Below are 24,737 nucleotides of genomic sequence, written 5' to 3' on the forward strand. Positions count from 1 at the left end.
GCAACGTCGGTCATAAATAATACTAAGAACAAAAAACTCAGATGGCAGCTCTCCTTATATCCTATACTCTTAAAAAACAAAATGGGTACTTGAAATTCATGGTAAGTTGCTTGCCACTAACGCAAACCAGAATGTCTGAGTTATTTTTCATATTCAGGATCTGATCAGACAATAATTACTAAATACCTATCATGTAGCAAGCACTTGTCCAGGTTTTAGAAAGGAGAAAATTAAGGCACCAAGAAGTTAAAAAATCTTCCCTAAGTCAGTATCTGCTCACCGGAGGATTAGGGATTACAACCCAGCTCCTCGGAGTCCAGGCTTTGTTCTGCATGCTATGTATTCATCATCTGGCTTATAAAGTTCATGGATGACATTAAACACACTTGGTAACACTATAAGGAAAAGCTTCAAAATGAACAATGTTAAGAACAGCTGACGAGTATTGGGTACTAACCTAGAATCCACAAGCTAAGAATAAAATATTGAAAAAAGATTTCTTTCTCATGAGAGAATTCCAAGAAACAAAACATCAGAATAATATGTTTCTCAGATGAGAATATGTCATTAACAAAAAAGAAAATGATAATACGTTTCTCTAAGAGTCAGATATTTGCTATATTCAGCCTTCTGTATCAGGGCCATAAATCTAGGAGACGGCTCTAATGTAATAGAGCAAGGTGTGTGGACCAGAAAACCAGGGAACAAATCTCCAGCCCTGATAAGAACTAATAGTGTGATGAAGGATGTTGCTTTTCTCATCTATAAAATGAGAACAATAATACAGAGCTTACATAGTTATTATCAGGATCTAATAAAATATGTTAATACATAAAATATGTGAAAGCACTTTGTAACATATACATATCACGCTATACAAATAACTGTTACTGTTTTCAAAGGCCTTTTCAACACCATCTTCAGACCTATTTGCAAAACCTAAAGTATGCACTACAAATGCACAATAATGTGAAAATACTTAGCATGTGGTCAAAAATGATCTAAACCTTTTCATTCACAAAGCTAAAAATATAAAAAGGAATACTTACTGACTCAGGGTCTCTGCATAAAAGGAAAGAAAAACTCCTGCCACAAACACAAGGAAGAGTTTGAAATCCATGACTGGAGTAAAAAAGACACACAAACACATTACAAAAAGATTTTTTATCAATGTAATGTTGGTAAAAGAAAAAAAGTCAATTTATTGAAAAGTTACTCCAGAAAAACTGAATCCAGAAAGTCAAGTATAATAAAATTGGACTTACTGTTTCGATTCACATGTATCATATAGTTAAATATCTTCCTGACAGGCTCCACAGAGAAGCACACAGTCTCTCCATACGGATTGATGATTATGGTTATTTCATTAGATTCTTTTGGTATCCAAAAGTTATGAATCACACATTTGATAAAAGATAAAATGGTTTCTGGATATTGGCAATTATGTCTTTCTGTGATGTATACAATTCTGAACAGGCCTGAACTGGTAATTTTCACCTGTAAAACAAGAACAAACAAATCCATAAACAGAATAACTTCTCTTTGTTGTTGTTTTGGAGATAGGGTCTCTCTCTGTTGCCCAGAATGGAGTGCAATGGCAGGATCTCCGCTCGCCGCAACCTGCACCTCTAGACCAGCCTGGGCAACATGGCGAAAACCCACCTCAGCCTCCCAAGTAGCTGGGACCAGAGGCACATGCCACCTGCCCAGCTAATTTCTGTATTTTTTATAGAGATGGGTTTTCGCCATGTTGCCCAGGCTGGTCTCGAACTCCTAGGCTCAAGCTATTTGCCTGCTTCAGCCTCCCAAAGTGCTGGGATTACAGGCGTGAGCCACTGCGTCCGGCCAAAACTTCTTATAAGCTTCTTAAAAACATGAGCAAAGGAGTAAAGAGAACTCAAGGTCAGCTGAGTAAAGAATACTCAAGGGCTAAGGGTAGCGTTCTATGTTCTGATCCCAGAGGTAGAATCAACAGATTTGTATTTAGTCCAAACACACACTGAACCACAGACATTATTGAAAGTGAATGCTTCTCCCCACAAGCTGTGGCTGATTTAAGTCCCTCTTCTAGCAAGTTATTGCGGCCAAGAGACATTAAAAAGGATGAGAAGAATGTACAGGCATACCCATTTCATTGTTTTACTATACTGTGCTTTGCAGATAGTGCATTTCTTACAAATGAAAGGTTTGTGGCAACTCTGTCGGGCAAGTCTACTGGCACCATTTTTTCAACAGCATGTGCTCACTTCATGTCTTTGTGTCAGCATGTTTCAGCAATAAAGTGTTTCTTAAATTAAGGTATGTAGGGGTTTTTTTTAAAGATATAATGCTATTGCACCCTTAACAGACTAAGAGTATAAACATAACTTTTATAGGTACTAGGAAACCAAAAAATTTGTGTGACTTGCTTTATGGGGTATTTGTTTTATTGCAGTGTTCTGGAACCAAACTCACAGTCACATTATCTCTGAAGTATGCCTGTGATCGGTGGCAAAATATGTGAGAAGGCATGGTTTGAAAATAGGGTTTATATCTACACCATTTTCTACTGTGATTAAGAAAAAGCACTTCCTTTCTCTGGATCAGCTGAGCATCTGTAATTCATGCTTCTCTCACCATGCCTCCTGAAGGACAAGATCCCAACCTCAGGTCCTATTCACATCATACAACAAAGCACTGGCTACAAGCCAATGGTGACAACCCAGTGGTCATTAAATGACAATTTTGCTGCTGCCTTTGTCCATTCTTCTCTCTATTCTTCTTCTTTTTCTAAGAGTAGGGCAACCTGAAAGGGAGTAAGAGCACCAGCTCTGAATCTCAGTTATCAGGCAATATCACCCACTAGCTATCTACCAACCCCCACATTTCTCTTTGACTTTGGCTCCTGGCTCCTGGCTCACTGTTGCTCTCTCTCCAATACTATTTCCTGTCATTCTTCTTAGGTATTTCAGTGTATACAATATACACACCAATCCTTCCAATATCCTGGCCTCTCAGTTCCAGGGATTCCTTTCCTCTTATGCTCTTGTCCTCCCTACCTCAGCTCATCACTCCATGGCCATACCCCGGACCTTGTCAGTACCAGACTGCAGCCCCTCCATACATTTTGTTTCATGCATCTCACTGTGTGACCACCATCTCCTATCTTTCCAGTGTACCCATCTAGTGCCCCAACCCCACCAAGGATCTGAACATCCTTCTCTTCTCCTGCTCCTTACCCTCTTAATATCCTCAATCTCTTTTTAGCCAGCTAAACCCTATGATCAATTATTACACACCATTCCCTGGCACATACCCTTGACTCCTTTGCACCCCTCTTGCTTTGTCATGCTCACTTACAAAATTCAACTCTCCACCATTCTACTCCTGCATTTGCATCACCAGTGTGCTGGAGAAATGCACACTGGTCTCACTTCAAATCCATGACTGTGAACTCAGAGAGGGACATGAAAGCTGCAGTCATTCATACCACATATTACTATTCATTCATTCTTCTACCCTCTGCAATAAAGGATTTCACAACTTCTTCCTCAATACTCAACAACTCCTCCCCATCCTCTTCTCAGCTGTTGATCCTTCCTACTTCACTGAAAATGGAAGAAATCAGAAGTGAATGTCCACCAGCTCCTATCTGCAAAGTCCCCTACCTGTCAGCACCTGCAGGCACATGCTCTGCTTCCTGCCTGTGGGGAGGAAATTTCTTCCAGAGGAAATTTGCAGGCTCCATAAAGGCAAGTCCCAACTTGGGCATGGGATCCTATCCACGTTTGCCTACTCAAGGACATCCCAGCAGCACTTCTTCCCTCTCTACGAGATCATTTCTCTCAGCATACATTTAAAAAAGAAAAAACAACCTTCTGTGGACTCCACTTTTCCCTCCAGCTACCACCCATTTCTTTGCTTCTTGTTGCAATAAAATTTCTTTAAAAAGCTGCCTGTGCCTGCAGTCTCTAGTTCCTCTCCTTCCATTCTCACTTCAATCAGGATTTCATTCCCAAAAAGCTGCCCTGACAAGGTCACTGGTGCTTCCATGTTGCTAACTGAAATGCCCAATTAATTCTCAGTCATCTTATTTGACCTGTCAACAGCACTTGACACTGCTGGTTATTCCCTCCTCCTCATTACACTTCTCCCCAGGGCTTCCAGGACATCTCCTTCTTCACTGTCGCTCCTTGTGTTTCTCCTCTGCTGGCTCCTTCCTTCTCCCTGAACTCTTAATATAAGACTGACCCAGGCTTAGCCACTGGTCCTCTTCTCTTCTCCATCTAAACTCACTCGATTTCATGGCTTTAGACACCATCTATATAAATATGCACCGCTAATTACTTTTGCAAAAAAAAGACACAGGAAAGATATACCAGAAACTCCTTAAACTGATTGTCTACAAGGGTTGGATAGGAATTAATAGAGGGAGGAGGGAAAGTGACACTTCTCTGAAAATACCTTTGTATAGAGTTTTAACTTTTAAGCCGTATTAATGTTGTAGATACTCATAAATAATGATAATAACACAGACATAAAGATGGAAACAACAGACAACTGAGGACTTCAAAAGGTGGTTGGGAGGGAGAGGAGCAAGGGTTGAAAAATCTGATTGGGTACTATGGTCACTATTTAGGGGATGGGTTCAGTAGAGCCCAAACCCCAGCATTACACAATATATCCAGGTGACAAACCTGTACATGTACCCCTAAATCTAAAAAATTAAAAATTAAAAAGGTTTTTTAAAAAATTAAAAACAAAATCTCATTTAAAAAACCCAGTATGATCTTTTCTGAGAATAAAAAGGTAAACAAAACTTGTAAACCAAAAATAAAATTCTAACACCCCCTACCCTGCCAACCATCTGAATGAAACCCTCTTCTCAGCCAGGGCACTCCAAAGTTAACCTGAAAAATTGGTTCAGGCTATGCCAGGAAGCAGGGGTTGGACATGCCTCATTATGCCCTCCTCCATTTTGGAATTCAGGAAAAACCAACCAGTATTTAATATCAATACAGACCTTAAGTCTGATAAGAAGCACTTATAATCTATTCTCTCTGAAGCCTGCTACCTGGAGGCTTCATCTCCACGATAAAACTTTGGTCTCCACAATTACTTATGATAACCCAGACATTCCTTTCTATTGATAATAACTCTTTCAACCAATTGCCAATCAGAAAATTTTAAAATCTACCTATAACCTGGAACACTGCACCCCTCTCTGCTTCCAGTTGTCCCACCTTTCTGGACCTAACTAATGTATACCTTAAATGTATTTGATTAATGTCTCATGTCTCCCTAAAATGTGTAAAACCAAGCTGTGCCCTGACCATCTTGGGCACATGTTCTCAGAATCTGAGGGACGTGTCACAGGCCACTGGTCACTCATATTTGGCTCAGAATAAATCTCTTCAAATATTTTATAGAGTGACTTTTTGTCAACAAACTAAAAAAATAAAAATGATAAAATTGACCAGGATGGGTGAAAAGCCTGAAATTGAAACAAATAAAAACAAACTATATTTTGAATGAATAGTATAACCATACTGAAGTGGGAATGGACTGGGATGAATTAACCTAAAATACACAACCTCAGAAAAAGATTTAAAAAAAAAACGCTATAAATAAATATCGAACTCCTGTTATTAGGTTTGTGTTTTGCAAAGGTGTGACTTTGCAATTCTGAAACTACTTTTAGTGTATTCTGGGATTAGGCAAATAAATAAATATATTTGAGGAAACGGGAATCAAGTTTCTCATTATCAGAGAAGGGAATTACAAATACGAAAACTGGAAAACTAGCATGAATCCTGTGGTATTGGAGATCTCAGAACTCACAGTTTCTAATAGGTAGATACAGATGTATGTGCAGGTGTATGGGTGTGTATGTGTGTGTACACACATGACGATATGCAATGAACACACCTAATGTTGACTGTTCCTTGGAAAAAATGTATGATTCCAGAGCTGAGTCTATGATATTACACAAGTCTAGAACATCTTGTTTGTTAGAAAGTAAAGCAGTGCTCAAAAATGCTAGGCACGTGGCAGAAGGACACAGGAGCTAGTTGAAGGGGCTCTGACTGGTTAAATCCAGGACAATTTGAGTATCAAAATAAATAATGAGAGTAATGGATTGTAGTTTCCTGAAATAATTGGCAATGTGTGAGACTACATGGATATAAATAAATGGGAGGAGGAAAATCTCTTCCTTATAGTAGAATGCCAATGAATGTAAATGGAATAATGATGTCAGGCACAGCGGCTTGCGCCTATAATCCCAGCACTCTGGGACGCTGAGGCAGGCAGATTGCTTGAGTCCAGCAGTTCAGTAGACTCATGGGCAACATGGCAAAACCCCGTCTCTACTAAAACTACAAAAAAAAAAAAAAAGGCCAGGTGTGGCAGTGCACACCTTTCAAGTAGTCCCAGCTACCTGAAAGGCTGAGGTGGGAGAATCACCTGAGCCCGGGAGGTTGAGGCTGCAGTGAACCAAGATCGCACCAATGCACTTCAGTTTGGGCAACTGGAGTGAGTCCCAGTCTCAAAAAAAAAAAAAAAAAAAAAAAAGAATGGATATAGAAAAATCAACATTTGATAAACATCATCATGATTATTGATTCAGTAAAGCATCATCAATGAATGAAAAACTAAGGGAAGAAAGTTTGATGAGGAAGAGGTTATCTACACAGTCTCAAATTATCACCTCAAAATATTCATTAAAGGGAAGAAAATACTAATTTTAGTGGAAGAACCTGACAAACACTACCTTAACCATGTGATCAAAGTAGTGCATATTATCAGCAATGGCATCAATCGACATCAAATGCTTGCTGATACAATGTTCCAGCTATTCTCTCAGCCTTGAACACCCTTCCCCCCAGTACCTTCTTGGGTAACTCACTCCACTAAAATCTTTCTCAAATGTTACCTTCTCAATGAGAACTACCCTGGCCAATTTGCTCCCACTTCTCTCATCCCATTGATATTACTCTACATTTTCTTTTTTCATAGTACTTACTAGTTTTACCATTTTAATCTCTATTACATTTATTGTTTACTATTCCCCACCCTAGATAATGTAAATATCCACAATGGCAGGGATCTATTTTGTTCACTGATGTATCCTAGGAGCCCAGAAATAGTTCCTGGCACTTAATATGTACTCAATAAATATGTGTTAAATGCTGAATGAAAGAAAGTACTAGGCAATTGAGAGCAACTGCTATCTTGGCCATATTTGGGATTAGTGGTTATTCCAGAATTTCTATTTGGAGGGGCTTTGGATAGCAATTTTGGAAAGTAGGAGGAACATGTTGTCTTTAGACTGCCTGAACAGCAGATATGCTGCATACATTTAGATAGTATATTCATTGGGAGTGGCTTGGGAGGGGCTGAGGGAGAGTATGAAGCAGTTAGTGTCCTCTTCTCACACTGCTCACCCATTGAACCACTCTGTGTGATCCTCAAGTCAGCTCTCATAGTGATACACAGACCTGTGTCATACCAAAAATACTTTCTATTCCTGAAATGGTACATTTCCTGTCCCTAGAACATGGTAATTCTCTGTCCCTAAGACATGATTTAAAAGTAGGCCCTTACCTGCATAGTCGACCATATGTATTTCCACTCCACTTGGGAATTTTGATTGTAGCAGTAACAGTCTGACTCAGACGTTCTAATTAAATCTTTTTCCTTCAAAGCTTTACACCTACGAACTGAGAGATGGAAAATGGAATACATTTTCTAACTGTTTAATTGCCAAGAATCTTCTTTTAAAAAAAGTTTTCAGGGAGGTAACAGTAGCAGTTTTAACGTTCTATGACCAATAAATTCTCCTATATAATTATAGTCCTTCAGTCTTTCCAACAAAGGAGGAGACAGACAGAAAATACTATAGCTCAATATTTATGACATTGGAGGGCACTATAAGAGCACAGAGAACAAATACTTCTTCAATTCTGAAGCAGAAGACAGAATTATGGGCACTTTCCCAGAAAAGACAAAAATATGAGTAAAGGGCTGAAGGGCGAGGTAGAGGCAATAAGACAAAAATTAGGAGGTGGGAGTGGGGGTGGACAGGACCAGCAAGTGTGTACAGAATCATGAAGATGAGATAAATTATGGAATTAATTCAGTTTAGAGATATTGGATTTTTATATTGGTGAGGGAGCATGGATAGAAGGTACAGGGATACAAGAAGACATTTGAACACCTGTAGCTGGAGTGGTAAACCATGACTACTACTATACCATGTGGACTCCATCTTGAAAGCAGAGCACTGGAGGATTTTAGATAAGTATCAGTCTCAGCAAGAAACCATTGACACTCAAAAGGATTTAACTGAAAATAGTTCAGTAAAGATATGGACAGGCTTAAGGCACTAATAATAAGGCACTATGAAGTTCTCAGGCACCAACAACAGCAGGAAGCTTTCAGCAGCCCAAGTTCCAAAATGGCAAGGAGGATCCCATGTTACTAGAGTCATTGGAACTAGGAGGACAGTAGTCTAAAGGAATGCAGTCACTGCCAGGACTCCCGTGGAATGCAGGGTGAAGGTATGGGTACCTCAACCTGTCTCTCCCGCTGTCCCCTCAGTGCCCTGAATCAGCCAAACCCAACAGGAAGACAGACAGCAAAGAAGCCCATATAATGCAGTCCATAGAGGTTAGCTTCCAGGCACCAAGCGGAGAAAAGAAGGACTGAGAATAGACCTACAGCAACAAACAGGGAATACCAGCTCAATAAGGAAGTGACAGAAATGCATTTGTATTTTAGAAAGAACATTCTGTAGGTAGTGTGCAATATTAAAGAAGAGACTGAAAGCAGAAGAACCACTAAGGAGGCCACTGAAGCAATCTAAACAAGAAATGGACTAAGAGAGGTGGGAGAAATAACAGATTAGGAAATGAAATCAACAGGCTTTACAGATTCATTTTATCAAGGAAAACAAGAAGATGATGTAAAGGTTTCTGGTAAGTGGAGAGATAGTGAGGCCCTTTACTCAGACAAGAAATACTAGAGAAAAAGCAAGTTTGTACAGGGAAGTGGTGGTGAGTTCAATTTTGGATATACTGAGTTTTCATTGGTGGGATTCTGTGAAGATGGACAGATCTTCACATCTCCAGTGAGGAGAAATTTGGCTGAAGACAGATGTAGATACCTAAATATATATGTATGTTATATATAATATATAATATAATACAACTCAACTGAGAGAAAGAGAGATATATATTAACCCTCTGTGTTACAGAGGGTTAATGTAAATGCCACAAGAAAACTAGAAAGTAATGATGTTCATTTTCTTCTGTGGCCGTTGCTGTATTTGGATTTGAAATGAAGTGAAATGAAAGTCGTAAGTTCTTCTGGATTCAAGATAGAGTGTCACCTCCACATCTGTCCAACAGGAAACAGGAACAAGGAACACTTATGGGTACACACAGAAATGGGTTTTACACCCAACCCCTGACTCCTTTAAGGAGAGTGTGGTCAGTTGTTTCTCCTGAAAAACCTGAAATGAAGCTAGAACAACTTGCTACACCAAAGTTGGGGAAGGACTAAGTAACCAGTAACAACTAGTAAACAATCACATCCATGTAGGGAATAACACTGAATATGCTCAGACAAGTCCCTGGTCCTGGCCTGAAATATCCTTAGCATTAAGTTGGAGAAAAGTGAAGACAGACTTGGGAAAGGATCCTGGGAATGCTCGCCATCTCCCAAAACACAACTCCATAAAAGGGAGGGTTCTCCAGTGGCCACACGAAGCAGCAAAACTACACAAGGACCCAGTGTATTCAACTGTGACAGTCAAATCATCTTTACTCTTCACATTATGATGAAATGCATATGTTTCTAAATATATCAAAAAATTTGCAGAGTTTGAGAATCCAAGATGCAAATACAAGAATCCAGGTTAACCACAAGAAGGAACCTCCAGAGCAAGGGTCCCCAACCCTGGGGCCAAGGACCAAGACCACTCCATGGTCTGTTAGGAACAGGGCTGCAGGAGGTGAGTGGTGGGCGAGGCGAGTGATCACTGCCACCTGAGCTCCACCTCCTGTCAGATCAGCAGTGGCATGAGATTCTCACAGCAGCATGAACCCTACAGTGAACTGCACATGCTACGGATCTAGGCTGCATGCTTGTTATGAGAATCTAATGCCTGATGATCTGGGGTGGAACAGTTTCATCCCCACACCACCCCCTACCCTACTCCTATTCCGTGGAAAAATTGTCTTCCACGAAACTGGTCCCTGTTGCTAAAAGGTTGAAGACCGCTGTTCTAGAGGCTCTCTGTTAAACACAGGATACTAAAAATGAAAAATGTGCTCTTGCATGCTGTTTCCATGCACAAGAGCCAAAAGGAGAATTCACAACCAAGGCTATGAGCACACAAAGCAACCAATGCTGAGGCACATTTTTTGATATATCTGAGAGGCAAATGACTTCTGGCCAAGGGCAGCATAGGGGGAGGTGCAGTCCCAGGGATATCAAAGGGCTGGCAGCTACCTATAAAAAATATGAATGTCAAGGAAAGTAGTATATAACCTGGAAGACCCTGAGCAACTGCAATGAGAAGGCATGAGAACACATTAAATGCTCCCAGCTAGTGAGCAGCAGAGGTGGGGGGAGCAGGTCTCTGGATTCACCTTACCATGTTCTGCCTTTGCACAGCCTCCCGGGGGGTCTCTGAGCACGGCTAGAGTTGAGAACTTTATACTGGGAGTCCTCAAATAAAAGGGATTCCTACCCATCATTGGAAAGGGAGTGCATTCCAGCAGGGCAGGTGAAGAGCATGAAGTCTCAGGGACACAGAAGCAGCAGCCCAAACTACGATAGGAATGTTTACTTCCAGACAGGTCTTTCTTTACCACCCATGTGCTCGATGCTAGAGGGGCTTTTCTTGTGGGTGCCTCCAAGGGCCCCTCACTGCAATTCTTCTCCTAGAGAGTGCTGCTACTTCAAGGGCTAAATCAGCTCCCACAGAACAGTTCACTTTTGTTAATGGTCTGAGGAAACAGCCTTTTGGTGGGGCCTGAGTTTTGCAATCAAATGCTCTCTTAAAATAAGGTTCTTTCCACTTGGTCCTAAGACTGTCTCCTAAATCATTCCAAATCTGGAGCTCTTAAGAGCAAGATGGTGCAATTTAAGTATATTGTATACTGCGGTTTCAACACAGGAGTAAATGCTTCTCTCTTACCCAAGCCACATTCCTCTTGCACTAGGATGATTGTAATAGCCTTCTATCCAGCTGGTCTCCCTGCTTCCAGAATTGACCCCCACCACCACATTTTCCTCTACAACCTACTCGTCAATTAGCAAATAGATCTTTTTAAAAACATGAATGGGGCCCAGGTACATTGGCTTATGCCTGTAATCTCACTTGAACCTGGGAGGCAAGGCTGCAGTGAGCTGAAATCGCGCCACTGCACTCCAGCTTGGGCGACTGAGTGAGACCCTGTCTCAAAAAAAAAGCAACAAAACCAAAAACAAACAAACAAGCAAACAAAAACACGAATGGGAACACATCATTTACCTGCTTAAAACCCTCCAATGGCTTTCCTTTACACCATTAATAAAATCCCCTTCCCTTCCAGGGACCTGAGTGCCTCTATGACCTTCCCTCCTCCACTTTCCCTCCCAGCCCGGCTGCTCCAGCCACACCTGGCCCTCCTGTCCTCAAGATGCCAGCCAACCCCCAGTAAAGTTTCCTCAGTCTGCAACCTTCTTCTCCCAGATCTTGGCAGAGCTCATGCCTTCCAACCACTGATGTATTCTATCAAATGCTACCTTCTCATAAAGGCCTTCTTTGACCCCACTATCTAAACAAACACACCCCAACCACTTCCACCCGCTTTCTTCTTTCTTCGTATTACATATGTATTTATTAGCTTATACTCTGTCTCTCCACAAAGTCAGGGACATTGCATGTTTATTACTGTAACCCCCAGAACTTAAATATTTGTCTTTTGTGTGTATCTTGTGGTTCGAGAGGACTACTGGGTTATTTGGGCATATGTGGCCTACCAATGGAAGTCCAGCCAATCTTTGTAAGAGCCTGGTCAGGGCTAGTCAGCACCATAAAAGGACGTGCACTCTGGCCCTCCCTTGGAACCACCTGACGTAGTAGGATGCCCTTGCCAGTCTGTGCCATTGCCATCCCATCTACAGAACCCACAAAGCATGAGGGCCAGTCTGGAAGACACAGACTGAACTTCCCCCTTACCCTACCCCATGGTCAATACATCCATAGCTAGAAGGTTGAGTACTGTAACCCTTAACATCCTCTGGGCTAGGGACCACCTTCTTGTCCCTCACTGGATAGAGGAGGGCAGAAAGAATAGGTGGGATTAAGCTTCTTTTATTTGACTCATATATGATACATCAGTGTATTCTATGTAAGGGATCTGCCAGTTAGAAGAAAATAACTTGTTCTGTATTTCCCCTCAGTCTTCAACCAGATTAAAGACAGCATAGAAGGAAAGACGTCGTCCTGACTGTTCATACCTATAGACACGCTAGTAAAAGCATGTTGCAAACAGTGTTTTCCCTCGAATTCTCCAGAGTGGCCTCTGGCTTTTGAGGTGAAGCTGATGTGGAATGAGATTGTGCAGACAAGGTGGCAGTGCTTCATCATGTCCTCTGGCTGCCCTTTTTTCTTATCACCTCTCTCCCGAGGTGAATGAGTCTCAACCCACATAGGAATTCCTAAATATGTAAGGGACCAGAAATTCAGCCATAAGAAGCCACAAGCCTAGCTTCAAGTCAGTTCATTAAGCCATGGGCTAATTGGACTAGGCAAAAGACAGTGATTGTCACAAGACTGTTATCACAGCTGGCCCATCTCCTTCCTAGAGAGAACAGATCTTCCAATCTTTGATTATAAAGGCTTTCTTAGGTCTCTCCTCCCTTTAGCAATCTTCTTCTAGAGCCACTTCAATTCTCAGTTTCAATCATGTCCAGCAGAAATAGGAAACAGAGTCAGTTTGACTGCTTATTTGAACTCTATCGCTGAGTACGCCCTGACTGAAGGCTATGAAGCTGCCTGCATGTCTGCGGGTTTCATTTATTCATGAGGCCCCAGTTATTGCTGGTTAATTCTACTAGGATAGAACCTGCTGGTAGCAGATGTAGGCAAACTCAAATGTATCAAAACAACAACAGGCCGGGCGCTGTGGCTCATGCCTGTAATCCCAGCACTTTGGGAGGCCAAGGCAGGTGGATCACTTGAGCCCAGGAATTTGAGATCAGCCTGGGCAACATGGTGAAACCCTGTCTTTACCAAAAACGCAAAAATTGGCCAGTCTCATAATCCAATCTCAAAAATAAGTAAATATACATTTAAAAATTAGAACAAAAACAACAATCCCCTTACAACACAATCCAGGAAATGAAACAGAATTTCTAGGAATTTTTAAAAATCTAACAATAATCATTCATTTGGTCAAAAGGGAACAATACCTGCCTAGGGAAAGCTACTGCTTCTACTTGAGGCTGAGGTATTTAATATATCCGTACCCTGGAAGGTGCTCCATAACCTAGGTAATCACTTCCTCAAGCCTGAATCAGATCAGAAGAAAGACCTGGGATTGTAGGCTATCCCAGGTTTGCCTCAACTCCGAAGGACTGAGGAGTATCTGTGGGATCAACCCTGAACGCCATCCTTACTATGGAAAGACAGGTTTCTAAGCCTGGAAGGGCATCATTTTCCTTAACTTCTTGCAATCCTCAGCAGGCTCCCTTGATCCTTTCAATTATACTGACTTTTAGAGAACAGTATATTTCTGGATAGTAGTGCCCAAATCACTAAGATGCTACAGGAGGCATTAATTATTTACATTACCAAAGGATTCAGAAAGTCAGGGGTTCCCTTAACCAATGAGATAAGATTCCTTAGTTCACTTTAAATACCACTCAATTTATAAATATTCAATTAACCTAATTTTAGAATTACATATCTAATATAAAAAAGGGACAGCTACATATCACCTACTTTAATTAAAATTATCTTCTTTGTAGTACTTTTGTCATGTATTAGTTTTCCTAAATGTAAGTATATGTTTAAGTTAAAGAGTTGAGTCATATACACAGAAAAAAAAAAAAAAACAAAAAAAACCTCAGTCAAAACATCAGAAGAGCAGGTAGTACTTAAATCTACTTACAGAATATGCTAAAAATAAAAAGCACAAACACCTTAAATCTTAGCAGAACCTAACTCCCAACATAAAAATATCTCACCAATGTTCCTCCTGAAAACTGACATGGCCCTCATATGGGGGAAAAAAAAATATCTTCAGATGAAACTAGAACGGAATCATAATATAAACACTACATTATATGACAAATTTCTCCATTTTCCCTATAACTGTTTTTCTTTGGGAGCAAGGAAGGGGAGGGAGAAGAGTAGGAAACATGAAAAGCAAATAAACGAACAAGTCTTAACTTGTGAGAAGTCAAATGGACTCAGGATTTTTCTATTTGTTTTCTGTAAATTCATATTTTCAAAGGAGTTAACATGAGGCATCAAAGTGATAAAGGTAACTATTCTCTTAACCTCAGTTTTTTTTTTACCTGAATATTCATCTTTTTATTTCTCCAAGAATGTGAGAATGAAACTGGAATTAGTACATACTAATGCGCACTCAGGTCTTTGACTTCAAGCCCAAATCTTCACAGATGAATTTGAAAGCTGTGATTTCAAATGGACTGTTACCATAATTTAAGCCTGGAAAGCCACCGCCAGGGCCTGAACTTCATCTCAGGACAACACATGGTTTCTAGGGACCTTACTAACTGGCTGAACCTCTTGAAGTTTCTCTTCCTCTCAGTGTCAACTGTCTCTGACTTTCCTCCAAATAGTTACAGAAAGCTGGTGTTTGTCTGAATGTTCCCCATTCCATTGAAGAGTGTGTTATTCAAGACAAAATTTTAGAACAGGAAGGTACCTTAAGTATCACCTAATCCAAGCCCCTCGCTTAAACGAAGTACCAGCTGTTTCCTCTCAGGGTCCTCATGAAACCATAGACTTTTAGAGAGCAGCAATGGTTCTTAAGCCTAGTCTAATCCAGGGCTGCCAACACAGTGTCACTGGCACATTACCAGATACTGGGCGCTTCACAGTCCGTATTGGAAAGCCTACTGGAATGGCAGGCATCCCTGTAAGGCTACAGAAGTTGCCATTCTTCTTAGCTGTGGACTAGTTTTATCAGGTCAGTGGGCATCCTACCTGTCTCAGGCAGAACAGAAGCTCCAATAAGTATTTATGCGTGTCTTTGATTAACAAAGCAAAGAAGCAAGCTGTTACTATTACACTAAATGCGGTAACATAAAAACTTTAAAAACACCAGGTTTACTGAGGTGAGGAAAATACTGGAAACTCTTCAGTAAAAAACATCTTCATTTTACTCAAGAGAAAACTACGGTTCATAAATACTGTGCCTGGACCAATGTTTTACCACAAGTTGTGGCTGAAGGTAATGAGCGGTCTAGAATCCAAGGTGCTGGGTGCTGGTCTAAGGCTACTTCTAATTTTCTCGCTGTTGCCATGCCCAGAAACCTTCCTGCTTAGACAGATTTGTGTTTTAATTTTTCACTGGCATAAAATTGTTGTATTTCTTACTACCAAGCCTTTGTTTTCTCATCTGAAAAATGGGTATAAAATGGTGCCTTCCCCCATAGGGCTTCTATGGGTATTAAATATGATAGATACCGCAGCTAAAGCACGTATAACACTGCCTAGCACATAATGAACACTCAAAAAATTTCTGTTCGACGAAAACCGGAATCCAACAGTTCCCCAACATATAACTCACCGCAAGATTCCCTCAGCTGGGAGCTGTGGCAGAATCTGATAATGACCTCATCAACATCCAGTCTCTCATTCATCCTTAGATAAAAAACAGCGGTATAACTGGAGGGAGGGCCATGCCCAGCTAAAAGAATACACTTGGCAGCCTCCCTTGAAACCAGGGTAGCCAAAGCAAGGAAGAGAAGTTGGTAGAGAGTGCATCCAGGAAATCTTTTAAAAGATTTTATGAGGGAAAAAAAAAAAGAAACAGAAATGTGAAGCTCATGGTAAGTTAGCGGCAGGTCTGGAGTTGGAACTCTGGGTTTCTGACTTCCCCAGGTGTCCTTCCCAGATCCTTCCCCAGTGTGCCAGCATCTTGAGCCCACTCCGTGGCGAGCCCCTAACGCTAGCAGCCGCTACCAGTTCTTGCTTCCTGTGCGCCAGGCATTGTGCACACCAACACCACAAGAACCTTGTGAGGTCTCATTACCCGCGGCTCACGTGGGACCCGTTATGTTTACTCGCTCAAGGTCACAACAGCCAGTCAGTGGCAGGAGAATTTTCGCTACGATTCTGAAGCTGAAGCTGTTACCTCCTCTACTCTTGAGATCAAAGGAATGCGAGATAGCGAAATAACAAGGATTTCAACACGCATTGATGTACTGTACAAAAGGCCTTGTGCTGAAAGTCTGGAGACTACGGTCAGCTGTGCCAGTGACAAGCTGTGTCACCTTGAGCAAATCAAAACCTCTCTGAGTTTCAGTTGCTTCTGTAAAACGAGGGAATTGGGCGACTGGATCGCACGGTTTCTAGTCCTAAAATTACAAAATGTCCAATTGCCAAGAGAGAGACCAAAGAAGCCCAAGAAGACAGGAAGGGCGGACAGGGCCTGCCCGGGAGACCCCAAAGGGAGAAAAGGGAGCGCCCACCCGGATCGGCCTCGCGGTGCCACCCGGGCCAAAAGGCGCGCCCTGGGGGCAGTCGCGAAGCCGGGGAGCGAGCACGCACGCGCGCGCCGCCGCCGCCGCCGCAGCCGGGTCCAGGTTACCTGACAACGCCGCCGCCGCCGCCTCCCCCCGCACGGGCAGTGTGGCCAGGGGCGGCAGCCAGAGTAGCAGCCACCACCGCCCCTGGCACGGCCCCATTTCGTTAGGGGTCAGCTCCGTGCGACCCCGAGCCCTAGGGGACCGGCTCCGCCGCGAGGAGCGGAAGTGGCGCGGGGCCTCAGAGAAGGCGGAGGGGGGCCTCAGAGAAGGCGGAGGGGGGCGGTGAGGCCCGAACGCGGGAAAGGCGGAGACCCCGCCTCCCCGGGGCGGAGGGAGAGTTGGGCCCATTGCTCCAGCCTCCGCCCGCGGCCTCGGGGCACGCTGGCCCAGGCCGGAAGAGCTTTCGGTGGCGCGACCCCGGTGGCATGCTCCCGTCCTCGGCCTCGGCCTCTGGGCCTCCAGCGCTCGCGGGGCGTCCAGGGCCTGATCTTCCCTTGGGGACCACCCGGCAGCGTCCCGGCGCAGGGGTGGGAGTTGCGGAGAGGAAGGGTCGCTAATCCGGAGTGTTTCTTAAAACTTGGCTGATCTGTGTGACCTGCGGGATTTGGAGGCTGAATTCTCCGAGCACCTGTGAGTGACAGCCCGTGAATGGGAAGGTCCTTGGGCAAACGCCCTTTTTGGGAATAAAATACATAAAAGCCAGTTTCTTTATTTTACCTTTCTGTTTTCCTTTTTACTTTCATTTGGTAACAAGCAATAACAAATTGGAAACTTGGCCGCTTAAGTAACACTGACCTTGTATGTCTAATCTTGGACACCACATTTCAGAGTACAGAGGGGCTTGTAAAATGTTCCTTCACCAATATGACAATCAAACTTCTCTTAAAATTAGCTTATGTTAAAAAAATAGTTTTTTAATGTAATATATTTTTAAATTAACATACAACTCGAATGGTCTTAATACTGATAATTAGGAGATATATTAATATATATTTTAAAGAACATTCCCTCCACAGGCCCTGGAACCCATTAATTTGACTCAATATTCCATACTTAACTAGGACAGTCTTCTCTAATTCTGGTCTTTTGGTGAGATAGAGAGCACAAAGTAACAGAAATTATCCTTTTTAAAATAGATAAGCCTCATTTTTCCTAAAAGTCTGAGTAGAATGTACTAGGCTTTCCTTGCCCTCAAAGGAAAATTTAAACAACTGCCCTTAAGCACTTGGCACCATGTGTACACCATGTATGGCTTTTAAAAAGTTAAGAAATTTCCTTGTAAGGGACTTTTCAGTGGGATGATTTTTAAAAATAAACCATCATTATTTGAGTGAAGCCTGTCTTCAGAGAAACAGCAGAGCCCTGAACCAAATCTTTCCGATATTCCCAGGTGAGGTGCGCACTTGCTTCTTGCAAGACAGCTTTTGTACCTAACCACATTCATTTTGATTTGGTTTAATTTTGGATGGCACTATGGAAAGTAGCTAAAATAAACAGGTGGATTGTTGAATGATGAATGTGTTTTCATACAAATATATCTGGTAGAGAAACAAAAGGGCAGGCAGCAATGTACTGAATATTTAAAGTGCTATTTATATCACAGATCATTAGTAAACATCTGTAAAGAAGCTATATTGAAATACTACATTTCTCTCTATAAGCAATAAATATTTTTCCGGAGATAAAAAGAATATTAGGAGGTGACAGTTCTGTCACTGGGGGACAATCATAAAATTCCACTTAACCTCTCCAAACCTTTCTTCTGTATGAAAACCTTATCCACTGGGGGAAGGGCAGGAAGCATTACCACCAACAGGATCCTGGCAAACACCCCCTGCTTCTGGCAAGAGGTAGAAGCACAAACCTTCTGCCCTTTGGGGAGCAGCAGGAGCAGGAAACACTAGGGCTCCGTGTCCTGAAGCAATAGAAAGTTGAAGTTGGCTACTCCTGGGAAACTCTCACTCAAGACTCACCACAGATAAAGGAAGGATTTGGCTGCAATGGAGAAGTATCAGGAATACTGAGATAGCCCCACATCTGAGGCTTAGGTGCACAGGGCCTGCTTAAAACCAAGGCAGGACCAGGAGTGTGAAAAACCCCTTTTCCCCACTATAAGCCAAGCACCAGTGACAACACCAGTCAGCTAGTGAGGAGGAAAAAGAGTGTGGGGAGAGACCTCTCTGTAGCACAGGCATGCAAACACTGCTAAAGCTGAGTGAAGGGCACTGAGAAAAAGTCCCCAGCACTCTAGGTTCCACACTAAAACAATGTAATAGTAACCCCCTGCTAGAGGAATCTGAATGAAGCCTGTGGTACAGAGTGAAGGCAATGACAACAACAATAAAACCCAAATTCAGCACAACTCCCAACTAGATTGACTCAACTACCCACATTATTGACCGGACCGAAGAGGCTTATTTCTGGACATTAATACTATTTACCTTAGTCGTTACTATTCTCCTACATGTGATAGCCATCACTTGATCAAAAATTAAAAGACACCCAAAAAAGCAGAGAGGAGAAAAAATCAAGAGGTAAAACAGAACCAGATTCAGAAATGACCCATATACTGGGCTATAATTACTATGCTTAAAAAGCTAGTGGAAAAGGTGAATAACATGCATGAATATATATACAGAATTTCAGCGGAAAGAGGAAAATTACTTAAAAAGTGAAATGGAAAGGCTAGAAATTAAAAACACCTTATCAGAAATGAAGAATTCTTTCAATGGGCTTATCAGCAGACTGAACATAGCTGAGGAAAGAACCAGTGAATTTGAATATAAGTTGATATGGTTTGGCATTGTCCCCACCCAAATCTCATTGAATTGTAGTTCCCATAATCCCCACACATCGTGGGAGGGACCCAGTGGGAGGTAACTGAATCATGGGGGTTGTTACTCTCATGCTAGTGAGTGAGTTCTCATGAAATCTGATGGTTTTATAAGGGGCTTTTCCCCCTTCAGTCAGCACTTCTCTCTTGCCACCTTGTGAAGAAGGACATGTTTGCTTGCCCTTCCACCATGATGGTAAGTTTCCTGAGGCTTCCCCAGCCATGCAGAACTGTGAGTCAATTAAACCTGTTTCCTTTATAAATTATGGAATCTGTGGAACTATGAACTTGAGAGAGATGATTTAGGGTATCTGGTGGAAGAAATTTCTAAGCAGCAAAGCATTCAAGAGGAAGCAGAGCATAAAGGTTTGGAAAATTTGCAGCCTGACGAAGCAATAGGAAAAAAACTCATTTTCTGGAGAGAAATTCAACACAGCTGCAGAAATTTGCATAAGTCACAAGGAGCTGAATGTTAGTCAACAAAACAATGGGGAAAATGTCTCCAGGGCATGTCAGAGACCTTCTCAGCAGCCCCTCCCATCAAAGGCTCAGAGGCCTAGGAGGGAAACATAGTATCATGGGCTGCACCTAGGGCCCCCCTCATACCCCGTCCCCCGCCCCCGGTTCTATGAAACCTTGGGACATGGTGCTCTGTTGTTCCAACTGCTTCAGCTCCAGCCTTGGCTAAAAAGGGGCCAACATACAGCTCAGGTCATTGCTTTAGAGGGTGCAAGCCCCAAGCCTTGGCAGCTTCCACATGATGTTGAGCGTGTGGGTGCACAGAAGTCAAGTATTGAGGTTTTGGAACCTCTGCCTAGATTTCAAAGGATGTATGGAAACACCTGGATGTCCAGGCAGAAGTTTGTGGCAGGGATGGAGACCCTCTGCTAGGGCAATGCAGAAGGGAAATGTGGAGCCAAAGCCCTCACACAGAGTCCCCACTGGGGCACTGCCTAGTAGAACTGTGAGAAGAGGGCCACCTTCCTCCAGACCCCAGAATGGTAGATCCACTGACAGCTTGCACTGTGTACCTGGAAAAGCAGCAAACACTCAATGCCATCCTGTGAAAGTGGCCAGGGAGAAGGCTGTACCCTGCAAAGCCACTTTGGACTTGGACTTTTGAGTTAATGCTGGAATGAGTTAAGACTTTGGGGGACTATTGGAAGGGCATGATTGTGTATTGAAATGTGAGGACATGAGATTTTGGAGGGGCTAGGGGTAGAATTATATGGTTTGGCTATGTCCCCACCCAAATCTCATCTTGAATTGTAGTTCCCATAATCCCCACATGTCATGGGAGGGACCCAGTGGAAGGTAATTGAATCATGGGGGTGATTACTGCCATGCTGCTGTTTTCTGATAGCAAATGAGTTCTCATGCTAACTGGTGGTTTTATAAGGGAATTTCCCCCCTTTTGCTTGGCACTTCTCCTTCCTGTCATCATGTGAAGAACATATTTGCTTCCCCTTCTGCCATGATTGTAAGTTTCCTGAGACATCCCCAGCCATGTGGAACTGTGAGTCAATTAAACCTTTTTCCTTCTTGTTCTGCCTGGGTGGGATTCTGACTTAGAGGCATTCAGTCATAATCCCACAGATGGTAGCTTCACCCCATTGGCTCCTCAGCCAAGCACATACAACAAATGTCTGAACCTGTGGTTCCTCTTATACTGAGCAGGATTACCATGGCAACAGCACATCAACAGTAGGGTGAAACTAACCTGTCTCACGATGGTCTAAAGTGACTAATCCACTCTAGCATTCCAAACTAAAACAGAAAGGAAAAAAAAGGCAATCTCTCTTCATCCCCTCCCACCTTCCCCTTACCTCTGGTAACCACCAACCTACTTTTTATCTTCATGAGATCCACTTGTTTTTTAGCTCCCACATATAAATGAGAACATGTGATATTTGTTTTTCTGTACTTGGCTTATTTCACTTAACATAATGACTTCCAGTTCCATCCATGCTGCTGCAAATGACAGGATTTCATTCTTTTTTTATTGCTGAAAAATATTCCATTGTGTATATATAGTATATTTTTTAATCCATTCATCTCATTGATGGACACTTGGGTTGATTCCATGTTTTATCTATTGTGAATAGTGCTTCAATAAACATGAGAATACAAATATCTCTTTGATATACCAATTTCCTTTCTTTTGGATATATACCCAGTAGTGGAATTTCTGGATCATATGGTAGGTCTAGTTTTGAGGAACTTCCATAGAGTTCCCATAGAGGCCATGCTAATTTACATTTCCACCAAGAGTGCACAAGTGTTCCCCTTTCTTCACATCCTTGCCAGCATGTTATTCCCTGTCTTTTTGATTTAAAAAAAATTACCTGAAGTGAGATATCTCATTATGATTTTGACTTGTATTTTCCTGATGATTTGGGATGTTGAACATTTTTTCATATACCTGTTAGCTATTTGTATGTCTTCTTTTGAGAAATGTCTATTCATATCTTTTACTCATTTTAAAATTAGATTATTTGGGGTTTTTTGCTATTCAATTGAGCTCCTGATATATTCTGATTATTAATCCCTTGTCAGACAAGTAGTTTGCAGATACTTTCTCTCATTCTATGGGTTGTCTCTTCACTTTGTTGACTGTTTCCTTTGCTATGCAGAAGCTTGTTAGCTTGATGTAATTCTGTTTGCCTATTTTTTCTTTGGTTGCCTGTACTTTTGTGATCTTACTGAAAAATCTTTGCCCAGATCAATGTCCTGAAACGTTTTCTTCTAGTAGTTTCATAGTTTCAGGTCTTAAATTTAAGCCTTTAATTCATCTTGAGTTGATTTTTATATGTGATAAGATATAGAGGTTAGTTTCATCCTTCTGCATATGATTATCCATTTTTCCCAGCACATTTTATTGAAGAGACTGTCCTTTCCCCATTGTGTGTCCTTGGTACTTTTGTTGAAAACGAGTTGGCTCTAAATGTATGGTTTTATTTCTGGGTTCTGTATTCTGTGCCATTGGTCTATGTGTCTGTTTTTATGCCAGTACCCTTCTGTTTTGGTTACTATAGCTTTGTAATATATTTTGATATCAAGTGGTATGATGTCTCCAGCTTTGTTCTTTTTGCTCAGAATTGGTTTGGCTGTTTTGAATCTTGAGTGGCTTCATACAAATTTTAGGACTTTCTTTATTTCTGTAAAGAATGTCATTGGTTTTTTGATAGGGATTGTATTGAATCTGTAGATCACTTTGGACAGTATGGACATTTTAATAATATTAATTATTCCACCATGAAATCTTAACTTTCATTCATCAGTGTTTTATAGTTTACTTATACATAGATTTTTCACTTCATTGGTTAAACTGATTCCTAGGTATTTTATACTCTTTGTAGCTATTATAAATGGGATTGGTGTCTTGATTTCTTTTTCAGATTGTTTGCTTTTAGCATATACAAATACAACTGATTTTTGTATGGTGATTTTTTATCCTGCAACTTTACTGAATTCATTTACTACTTCTAACAGGTTTTTTTTTGTGGAATCTTTAGGTTCTAAGTAAAAGATCATGTCATCTGCAAATAAGGCTAATTTGACTTCTTCCTTTCCAATTTAGAAGCCTTTATTTCTTTCTCTTGCCTAATTGCTCTTGCTAGGACTTCCAGTATTATGTTAACTAAAAGTGGTGAAAGTGGACATCCTTGTCTTGTTCCAGATCTTAGAGGAAAGGGTTTCAATTTTCCCCTATTCAGTATAATGTTAACTATGGGTTTCTCATCTATGGCCCTTATTTTTTAGAGATTTTTTTTCTATACTCAGTTTGTTGAAGGTTTTTATCATAAACGGATGAATAATTTTATTGAATGTTTTTCCAGCATGTATTGGAATGATCATATGGTTTTTGTTCTTTGTTCTGTTAATGTGATGTATCACGTTCATTGATTTGCATATGTTGAACCATCCTTGCATCCCTGGGATGAATTCCATTTGATCATAGTGAATGGTTTTTGTTTTTTTTTTTTTTGAGACAGAACCTCACTTTATCACCCATACTGGAGTATAGTGGCATGATCATGGGTCACTGCAGCCTCAACCCCCCCAGGCTCAAATGATCCTCCTGCCTCAGCCTCCTGAGTAGCTGGGACTACAGGCACATGACTCCAAGCCCAGATAATATATTTTACTTTATGTTTGGTAGAGATAGTGTCTCACTATGTTACCCAGGCTGGTCTTAAACTCCTGTGCTCAAGCAGTCCTCCTGTCTTGGCCTCCCAATGTGCTGGGATTACAAGCATGAGCCAGCATGCATAGCCAGCATGCATGATCTTTATATGTGTTGTTGAATTCACTTTGATAGTATTTTGTTGAGGATTTTTGGGTTTGAGGTTTATTAGGGATGTTGGCCTGTTGTTTTCTTTTTTGTGTGTGGGTCCTTATCTGGTTTTGGTGTCAAGGGAATGGTGGCCTGTTAGAATGAGTTTGGAAGTAATCCCTCCTCTTTAATTTTTAAAAATAATTTGAGTAGAATTGGTATTAGTTATTCTTTAAATGTTTGGTAGAATTCAGCAGTGAATCCATTAGATCCTGGGCTTTTCTTTGATGGGAGATTTTTTATTATGGCTTCGCGCTTATTATTCATCATTGATTTGGTGAGGTTTTTAATTTCTTGGCGTGTTTTATGTGTCCAGGAATTTTTCCATTTCTTCTAGGTTTTCTGATTTGTTGGTGAATACTTGGTCACAATAGTCTCTAATGATTCCATGTATTTCTGTGGTCTCAGTTGTTACGTCTCCTTTTCATTTCTGATTTTATTTATTTGGGTCTTCTCTCTTTTCTCAATTAGTCTGGCTAAAAGTTTGTTGATTTTATCTTTTCACAAAAACAATTTCATTTAAATATATAATTATCTAATATATAATTATATATGTAATAATATATATTATAAGATAATATGTAATATATATTAGATAATATATAATATATATTAGATAATAATTATATATTATATCTATAATATTTATTATATATTATATAAATATAAATATAATATATAATATATTTATATATAATATATAAATATTTGGTCTCCATTTTATTTAGTTCTGCTCTGATATTTACTACTTCTTTTCTTCTACTAATTTGGGGTTTGGTTTGTTCTTTTCTAGTTCCTTCAGGGACATTG

The 24,737-nt window shown here is 41.2% G+C and overlaps 1 protein-coding gene across 4 annotated transcripts in view; it reads right to left on the reverse strand.

Moving 5' to 3' along the window:
- Window positions 1-16,989, reverse strand: part of LOC105468212 (nuclear envelope integral membrane protein 2) — an 81,768-nt gene extending 64,779 nt beyond the window's left edge. The window contains exons 1-4 of one of the 4 annotated variants that reach the window (XM_071073099.1): window positions 16,821-16,989; window positions 7,585-7,700; window positions 1,266-1,497; window positions 1,050-1,122 (exon numbers count right to left, since the gene is read on the reverse strand). In XM_071073099.1, the coding sequence (XP_070929200.1) occupies window positions 1,050-1,122; window positions 1,266-1,497; window positions 7,585-7,700; window positions 16,821-16,917 (518 nt within the window). In that variant the 5' untranslated portion in view covers window positions 16,918-16,989. Of the gene's footprint in view, window positions 1-1,049; window positions 1,123-1,265; window positions 1,498-7,584; window positions 7,701-15,797; window positions 16,739-16,820 lie in introns of those variants that run through there. The other 3 variants (XM_011718280.3, XM_011718274.3, XM_071073098.1) reach the window with 3 other exon arrangements.
- Between the last annotated feature and the right edge of the window lie 7,748 nt (window positions 16,990-24,737).

Source organism: Macaca nemestrina, chromosome 11 (genome assembly GCF_043159975.1).
Source record: "Macaca nemestrina isolate mMacNem1 chromosome 11, mMacNem.hap1, whole genome shotgun sequence".
Lineage (NCBI taxonomy): Eukaryota > Metazoa > Chordata > Mammalia > Primates > Cercopithecidae > Macaca > Macaca nemestrina.